This window comes from Elaeis guineensis, chromosome 2 (assembly GCF_000442705.2).
Source record: "Elaeis guineensis isolate ETL-2024a chromosome 2, EG11, whole genome shotgun sequence".
Lineage (NCBI taxonomy): Eukaryota > Viridiplantae > Streptophyta > Magnoliopsida > Arecales > Arecaceae > Elaeis > Elaeis guineensis.
Window position 1 is genome coordinate 125,501,024 of NC_025994.2, and position 9,939 is coordinate 125,510,962.

Genomic DNA, 9,939 nt, shown 5'->3' on the forward strand with positions numbered 1-9,939 from the left:
CATCAATCATAATGTTTCCATACTGAAGATCATTATGACAAAACCCTATCTTCTGTCCTTCCTGTGTAATTCCTTTCTCCAAAGCAGTGATCTCCTCTTCTAAAGTATCCAAGCGAAATTCTTCAGCTTCTCGAGCAAGGCACAGACTCTTGGCTGCTTTAAGCCAATTTCTGAAGAGGAAAGAAACAGTGACCGACTTGCCCAACCATTTCCTTTAGGCTATAATACAATGTACAGAGAGCAACTATATTGTACCTTAGCCTGTCCCAGAGCAGCGTATTTTTTGGACCAGGCATATCGAGATCATGAAACTCCCTCAGTTTTGATGCTATCAGTGCAGATATTTCTGGGTCACGGAGATCGGCGGCTGAGAGTGTCTGAATTTTCAAGAACAACTCTATATTAGAACAATTCTTAAATAGTAGTCCAGAATAACATATATGAACAGTATTTAAGAGAAACTGTCTTGTAAGGTTGTATATCTCTCTCTTGTTTACTTCAACAAAATCAACATCTTGCCCATTGAGTTAAAAGGCAAAGGAGGATAGATCCATCAATTGCATAATCATGGCATCATCATCCTAATCGATGACTTTCTGATAGTGTTAAATCCTTCGGGATCAACAAACACGATGTATTGATCTAATACACCATGTTCCTCTTATATGCAATTAGTACATGAGATTATTTTTTAGACAGATGGAAGAACGGACAATATTCTTCATTCATATAATACATGACATACATACATACATGTATGTGTGTGTGATAAGCCATTCTTGGAAAGAAGAAGATGTCTAATTTCATTTTCTCTACATATGTGGTAGACACTCCTTCTTACTGAGGAAATCAAAGGAGGGCTAAAACGGTCGAGGATATAAAAGAGCTTTATCTGAAAGTACTTTTTCTCTATCGTGTTACGTAAGCTAAAAATCAGCAGGTTTATCCTTTTCCAATAGCTTCCAGGTCAAACCATCTCAAACACAAAGGAATATTTTCCTAATAAATAGAACCCAAAGCACTGAAGGAGAAAAGAACCCGTAAAGAAAACGATCAAAGCACTATAAAGATTCCAAATCCGTAGTAAATGCTCGAAACCTTCTTGATGACAAAAAAAAAAGGTATCTTCTTTAAGAATTTTTGGCCACTCTAGTTTCTAAATATGCCAATGAAGAAGCATAAAAAATGGGGCCCGTCTAAATTAGCAGATGACTTCATCTGTTTAAAGAAAAAAAAAAATAAAGAAAGAAAGAAAGAGAGAAAGGGTAAAGAATAGCAGTCTAAAGTATCTATTGATTTCTTCAAAATTTTCATGCTAAAGAAATTAAAGCAACGCAACCAATTGATAATGCAAGAAGAACAAGAGAACAATAAGAACTACAAAAAAGACTAACAGAAGAAGATAAATTCAACGGGCCAAACTATGCTTCAGCACTCAAACAATCTAAAAGCAGAGGAATCTGGTGTTGATATATGTATATCAGAGCAAGAAGACCAAGCGCATGCCTTTGTGAATCCAAAATCCAACAGTTTATGGAACAAAATTGCGACTTTACCCTGGCATGGATGAACTCCTCGACTCGGCCATTGGAGAAGCGACCGAGCAGGCGGGGCCCCTGGCCGTGCCTGGACATGCACTCGAACGTCCGGACCTCGTCCTCCCGATCGAAGAAGGCCTCGACCCCTTCCCCGTAGATCCGGACCAGGACCTTCCTTGGCTTCGCCGCTTTGCTCTCCTCCGTCGTGGGCCAATTGATCTGGAGCACCTCGTTCGTCATGGCCCCCTTGAGCGGCACCACCTCCAAGACCTTGGAGTCCACCACGTCGCTCCAGTTCGAGGCCAGGCCGTGCAAGATACCGCGCGCCTCCTTCGGGATCACCGACTCCTTGCCATTCATCGCTTCCTCGATCTCAACGGTCACCATCTTGGTATCGGAGAAGAGAAGAAACCCGGCCAAGAAAATCCCCGCTTTCCCGGGACAGCCAAGAAACTTACTTTCTTGGAGATTTCTTACAAGAAAAGCTGAGAAAACCGGATTTTTTTTTCAACAAACTTGAACGAAAACCACAAGATTGGGTCGAAATGTTGGCCGTTCACTTAATTTCTTGGGATCCGGAGCAGGAAGATCTCGGGAGACTTGACACAGACAAGAAGCCTTCTTTCTTTGAGATTTCTCCGCAAAATCTCTGAAACAGAAAAGGCCTCTCCTTTTTTTCCAGGAATTATGACAATTTTTGTTTACGCATCAAACTAAGAAGCCAAGAACCTTGCTTCCTTGAAGAATTCTTCACTTCCTCGAAGATTTCTCACCGAAAAAGGGCCAATAAAACGATTCTTTTAACCAAAATTAAAAATAAAAAAACAGTAGACAGGTTCAAATATTTCGAAATTCAACCAATTTCTTTCGATCGGCAGCGGCGAGATCTCAGAAGAACAAGCAGGGGGAAAAGAAGAGTGAGAGAATCTTTGATGCCTTTTTGCGTGCAAGGGAGACTTTAAAGAAGGGGATGACGAGACGGGGAAAAGTCGTCGGAGCTGAGCGCAAACTTATCTGAGAAGTAAACCAAGCAGGACAAAACACAGCAGAACGAATAGGAGAACAAAACACAGCACAACGAATGGGATACTACCACGTATCAGCTTCTCGACTTCGTCTCGGTGGTGCTCGTTCTCGCGCTTGCGATGGGGTACTTATAGTATCGGAGGGGGAACCACTGTTCCAACTAAACTTCTAATTGGATAGACCCGTGTACATGGCGTGTGGGACCGCGGCTGGAGCGTCCCAATCTCTTCTCAACGCGGTGAGCCACGCGTTGGATGGTTACCGCCCGACGAAGGTTTAAAAATAAACACGTGTACTTGGTCCAGCAAATCGGCTCCCAGCATATTGCTGAGGGATACGCGTCACATGTATAGTGGGCGAGTGTATGAATTTTGTCAACTGGATGGAGAAAGTGACAAGATTCTATCCGGTTTTTGACAAAAAAAAAAAAAAAAAACTCAGTATCTTTGTGAGCAGCATGCCATGCAGAAAGCGAGTTTCGGCTTTGTGGTTTGAGAATTGAGATAAGTACGGAGAGGTGGTCCCACGCCGCGATTTTTTTGGGGGTAAACATCCCATGCTGCGACTACTGCTTGGGAGCAAATGTCCCATGCCGCGATTGACTGGGAACCGGTTATGAGTCGCCGTCACGGCCGTGGCAGGAGTCGTCGAGACAGGCCAATCACCAAAAGCAAGCTTTTATCAACCGAGAAAAAAAAAAAAAAACAAGCTATTAACTTATCCTGATAAACAGATCAACGCATTTCTTACCCCCTAAAAAAAAAAACAGAGCAACGCATACAAAATCATATCCTATGTCACATGCATGGCATGCATCACATGTCATGTCTTATATTCTGCCAATTATATTTTTTATTTCTATATATTTTATTTATCAAATGCTCATCCTGGTGTAAATGATAAAACGAGGGGTTGTGATTGATGATCTATATGGCCCGCATTCTAGTTGGGATATAATTTTTTGTTGAGCATATATTGCTAGAAGAATAAAAATAAGATTAATATAGATTAAGAATTTATATGGTACATTTAGGAATGTATATAAAAAATTTTTGAACCCAAAAAGATGCATGACATGCATTACATATAAATAAATTTTCCAACTTCAACAAAATAAAATTTAATCTCTAATTTTAAGCCAGACACAAAGAAACTACTGGTAACGTCACTAGCATCTGAACTAACCCTAAGGATTGTGAAAAAATAACCCAGTGGATCGAGTCCCACCAACAACACCAAGAAAAAACAAAAGGGATAAGATTTATATTATATTTTAATATGTATTTTCTTATAGTCCTTAGTTTGACGAATTTTAATCATGTTTTATCTCAGTCCTTCTCTAACATAACACTTGTAGCTAACTAGCAGAGCTCCTTTTTCTTAAACCATAAAAATACCATCTCTAGCTTATTGGTACCATGATATATGTTGCTACCTTGTTATCTTTGTACTTGAGTTGTTTGCATCATCTACTTTGTCTAACATTTTACAAGTTTGGAAATGTTGCAATAGGTAATGAGAAATTAACAATGGTGCGATTCTTTTCCGGCAATTGATTCCTTTTGACTTACAATAACGATTTGAAAAAAAATCTCAAATCTAGTTTTCTAACAGTGATACACATTATGGTACAGGTATCCTAATTTAAAATTGTCATACAAATTAATACTAGTATAAAATCCCGTTAACATCAAAAGTGTTAACAGAAATTCAGGAGCATAAACAAGTTTCATGCTTAAGAAAATACTATTTGACAGATTACTATGTAGTTTAGCTAAGTAAATAATAAAAAGATTTGTTTACCAAAAAAAATAGATTTTAAAAAACGTAATGATCAAGGACATAGTCGTTGCATAATGTGATTCACGTGTCTTTAGCAACATACATGGACATCCGGGTCTAGAGGGATATATATATATTTATTACACCCAAAATTTGATATTTTCTTGCAAGGATGATAACCTTTAAATGTGCCTGATATTTTATGGAAGATGCACGGAGCACATCTTTTGAAGATAGATATTTGTCTAAATGTCAAAACGTAAATGACTGTCGAATGAAGCGTATGGTCCATATATGACGTCTGAAAAAGATATCTCATCTGTTGGCCCTCAATGATATTGAAGTTCGCCTATACGACGGGGAGGAATACGTCTATTCATTCAAACTCAGTTCCGAATAGAATATTCTCTAATGAGAGTTGGGACCCTATGATCACGTCCAGAAAAGATAGATACGTCGGATCGCTCTCTCTTTTCTAACTTTCATTTTGTTTTAACGAAAAAAAAAAAAAGTCATGTGCCCCCCCCCCTCCCCACCTTTTTTTTTTTTTTTTTTTTTTTTATAATTTTTTTATTGGGATAAGAGCATAAACTATGCCCTTGGCTCATCATTTTCTGTATATGAAATTAAACACTTGAAATATAGTAAACGTTATTCTGCATATCTTAAAAAGTTGCGTCTCTTTTCCTGAAAAATAGAAGGACGAAAAAGGACAGATGATTCTAATTTAGAGTTGGCAAAATGAGTGGACTATATCTAAAGATGCATCATTGGCATCTATTATTTTTTATACATTATTGGTATCTGTTGTCATTCGTACTAAACATTTTGTTTTTCTTCACTCTGCTAACAGGAAACGGGCCACCATCATCAAAAGGCCATTGACCAGCTCCTCCACCATTCTTTCTGGGAAAGAGGTACATCAGGGATTCCTGAATGCTGCCCAAGCCAAAGGTCACCCCAGCTTTCGACTTTTATCCAGCGTCGGTATTTATCATGCGTCCCGCGAGGGCTATATTATATTACAAAGCAGGGTTTGCTTTTCTTTGCTTATATTTATATATAATAATAAGGTCAAAAGAAAGCTTTACAAGCAATAGCCACTTCCCATCAGTTTTTTCTTTGTATGAGCTTCTTTGTTTCAAACTTCTTGTTTTTTGACAATGCCTAACATGCTTTTGATTAGCATAATGAAAAGCACTTCTTTTATAGAATTTTGAGACCAAATGAAAGTAATAAAAATTTTTAATATATTCGGATGCATGTTTCATCCCGGAAGCCAGTTGGGCACCTGAGATGGGCAATATATATTTTAATTTTTTTTTATTACAAGTGGACGAGTGATCGGTTGCGGTGACCACAGGCAGGGACACCATTTTGTCCAACCTAGTCAGGACTTTGGAGCGTTAGCCCCGATGCAGAGCAAGACTCAGCCACTACGTGGTAATGTTATCAAAAAGATGGAACGGGCAAAGAAAGCTGACAAAGAAAAGGGAATAAAACAAAACAAAGAAACAAAAGAAAAAAAAAAATGATAAACACAGCAAGGAACGGACGAAATAATCACTTGACAGATTATAGCACGACATAGATTCTGTTGGGAGAATTTTAGAATAGACCGATGATACGAAGAGATTGATTGATATTTAGTTGATTAAATATATATCAATATATTTTAGCTGTATAAATAATCGATCATAATTCATTCATCCAAATCCGATAACTTCAATTAATGACTATCCGGTCTTTGATCGGCCAGTGTTTGGTCTGAAACCTAATCAGGACATATCTTTTTTTTACTCTCACTTGATTTATCAGCAGTATGGAATTTCGACCATCATCTTGTGTCCAATTCATAGTCGGCGAATGTATAATACCGACCTTTGGTCGGTCAGTATTTTTGATCGATTCATCATCGAGCGGCTCTCAGCGCCAACCTTTGGTCATCCATAATTTGGTGTTGACTCCTAGTCGATCAACATACAATTCCAACTCATCATCGGCCAATATCGAGCTCTGAATCGGCATGAACTGACCAAATCAAAATTTAAAAGCTGGCGTCAATCAAATAACAACTGTCAGGGAGCAGATAAGGCAACTATGATCTCCATGATGCGAAAATCTCTCGAACAGTTAGCGTATTACGCAAAATCTGTCTCAAATTTGCCAACTATGACTTCGATCTCCATCTATAAAAGGAGACAAAAAGAGAGATCTCAGGTGCGCAATCTTTTCTAAGCCCTACGCTCCTCTATCTGTTGGTTCTACTAACTGACTTGAGTATCAAAGGGTCTCTGCCAGAATATTTTTCAATCCGAACTTTTTGTAGGTACACCATCCAGAGGCCCTGTTCACACCTTCAACTCCAGTAAATCCGGTATCAACAAACTTTAGCATTAATAAATTGATACTAGAAGGAGGGGTTCGATCTAAATCGGAGGAGCACAAGTCTAGGGCAATATCACCATGCCACCAAAAAGAGCAGCAACTTCTCACCAAGCACGATCCCGCAACAATGACGTAGCAGCCTCGTAGCAAAAGTAGAATTCTGCCAACCAATCGGTCTTGCCACCTCTGGCGGGAGTCTCGGCTCCCCCGCCTATAGCAATCACAGTGGAGCAGTTCAACTTGTATTTTCAATAGGTTCAAAATCTAACGACGATGGTTCAAGCAATCCAGTCTGCTCCTACGCCACCTCCTATGGGGCAGGCACCACCGCCTGCGGTGCAGACGGTTCCTCCGCCACCTTCTATAGCATGGCTTGTACCGGATCCACCTCCAGCAGTCTTTCAGCCTGCGGCACCACTATCTCAAGTCGAAATAGTTTCACCACCTTCATCTGAACAGTCCCGAATCTCGAAAAGACGTGCTGCTCACCAATACCACCCCAGAAGCCTAAATCCAAGAAGGCGACGCTCCCTTAGCCCCCTATTGGGGCATGATTCAAATTCGGGCCATTGATCTCCTCATCAATCAGCAACTTGTGCCGCTCGAGATTCTGAAGTCCAGCGGAGGCTCCAAAAGTTAGATCAGTGGATTGAGGCAATCAGCAACCACGCCGCTGCATCACTTGATGAGTTTGACGGTGCTCCATCTTTCAGCTCCAAAATAATGCAATAACCACTCCCACTGCATTTTCAAATCCCTTAGTTGGAGATGTATGATGGGACCACCGACCCTATTGATCAGTTGGGGAGCTTCAGGACAAAAATGCTTCTTCAGGGGGCCTCAGATGCTATTCTTTATCGAGCCTTCCCATCGACCCTCAAGGAAGCCGCCTGACATTGATATTCTAGTTTGAAGCTGGGATCAATTCACTCTTTTGGATAGCTGAGCTGATCCTTTTTTAATATTTTGTTACTAGTTATCGACAGTAGAAACGATCTGATTTTCTCCACACCATCAAATAAAAAGAAGGAGAAACAATATATTCTTTTATTAACCATTTCAACTTGACTAACACTACAAGAAAAGAGTATTTTTACGATGAAATTATTTACGATGTAAAAATTTTCATCACCACTAACAACATTTACGATGAAAAATAAATTTCATCGTAAAATAGTTGAATATTAGCAACGAAAAAATTATTCCATCATAAATATAAATTATTTATGATAAATATTTTTATCATAAATAATACATCATTTATTTTAATTTTAAATTTTTAAATATTCATAATAAAAATATTTTTATCATAAATAATTTAAGTATTTACGATAAAAAAAAATTTCATTGGTAATAAGTTTATTTCCAATGAAAATATTTTCATCGTCAATATTTGAAAAAAATAAAAAATTTAAAAATTATAGATTATTTATGATGAAAATATTACATTGTAAAAAATTTAGTATTTATGATAAAAAAAAAATTTCATCATAAATACACTTTATTTATGATAAAAATATTTTCATCGTAAATAGTTAAAGAAATTAAAAATTTTAAAAAATTAAAAAATATTCATTATTTATGATGAAAATTTTCATCATAAATAATCATTTTTTATGATGATAAAAAATTTTTCATCATAAATACTTGATTATTTACGATAAAACTCTTTTCATCACAAATAGTTAAAAAAATAAAAAATTTTAAAAAAATAAAAAAAATTACTAATTATTTATGATAAAAAAAATTTATCATAAATAAATGCTTTTTATGATGAAAAAAATTTTCATCGTAAATACTTTAATTATTTTTGATAAAAAATATTCATCATCAATAGTTAAAAAATGAAAAATTAAAAAAAATTAAAAGTTGATTATTATTTACGATAAAAATTTTCATCATAAATAAATTATTTTTATGATAAAAAAAATTTCATCATAAATACTAGATTATTCATGATGAAATTATTTTCATCATAAATACTTAAAAAAAATAGTATTTAAAAAAATTAAAAAATACTTATTATTTGTAATAAAATTTTTCATCGTAAATAATGATTATTTATGATAAAATTTTTATTTTCATCGTAAATATATTTATTTACCATGAAAATATTTTCATCATCAATATGTAAAAGAATTAAAATTTTAAAAAAAGTCATAAAATTTAAATTTATGATTTTGCGTAAGGCAACTGCATCTATTTTTTGTAGCAGCTGTATATATCTTTTGTCATTTTATATGGTAAAGAAGCAAATGTGAGTTGTAATCCTGACTGAATTTTTTTTATGAAAAAATCATATAAAAGTGGATGATATTCATGGATTAAAATGAATAGATCTTTTTAAATGAAATGAGCTATACATTTATTGGCGACGTAAAATTTATCTGTTCATCACTGTCACTGTTACTAGTGATATCAATGAATCTTTCTGATGGAATGTCTGTTTTAAGTTTAAGCTGCATGAAAGGAGCCTTCTTTCATGCAGAAATCATATAGTTAAGCAGCGCATTCTTGCATGACTTTCATGATCCCAAAAGGTACTGTACTTTTCATATTGATCGACACTCAAATGTATCTCTGTAGAAGTTTCAATTATTAGAAGACAAACAATACGAGCATTCAACTTCCTAGCAATGCAAAGCATAAATATGAGTTTATGCTTTATAACATAAGTTGCACTATCCGTAGGTCTGCTTTGATACTGATTAATTGCTAGATCTTTGATAGTCACACAATTTTTGATGAATTTCTCAAGCTCGATCCTTATATGTAAGCAATATACGAGCTTCTGGACCTCTAATTTTTTATCCCTATCTTATCTTTCAAATCTCAATCTTGATAGATTTTTCTTGCGATCTAAGGATCGCTGTGATATTCTCGTACTCTGATTTTCAGAATGAGGACTCCAAGAAGAAAATGAGCTTTTTGGAGATCGAAGATCTCAAAGCTATCGATCTTCCATAGTGCCCATTCCATTGCGGAAGTTGAAGAGCTGTTCTTATAAATTATTAGCGACATAAATTAAATTTTTTATCATAATTATATTTTTTATGTACATAATTTTTTTTGAAAGAAAAAATTTTTTTAGAAAAAAAATCATAAATTAACTATTTATATAAATTTTTTTATTAATAAAAATTAATTTTTTTAATAAAATTATTTTGAAAAAAATTTTTAGACAAAAAATTTTTTAGATTAAAGA

At 35.7% G+C, this 9,939-nt stretch overlaps 1 protein-coding gene across 1 annotated transcript in view; it reads right to left on the reverse strand.

The window, feature by feature from the left end:
* Window positions 1-2,671, reverse strand: part of LOC105050243 (probable choline kinase 2) — a 4,674-nt gene extending 2,003 nt beyond the window's left edge. The window contains exons 1-3 of the mRNA XM_010930225.4: window positions 1,557-2,671; window positions 256-377; window positions 1-170 (exon numbers count right to left, since the gene is read on the reverse strand). The exon at window positions 1-170 is cut by the window's left edge and continues 26 nt beyond it. Of these exons, the coding sequence (XP_010928527.1) occupies window positions 1-170; window positions 256-377; window positions 1,557-1,925 (661 nt within the window). The 5' untranslated portion in view covers window positions 1,926-2,671. The remainder of the gene's footprint in view (window positions 171-255; window positions 378-1,556) is intronic.
* Between the last annotated feature and the right edge of the window lie 7,268 nt (window positions 2,672-9,939).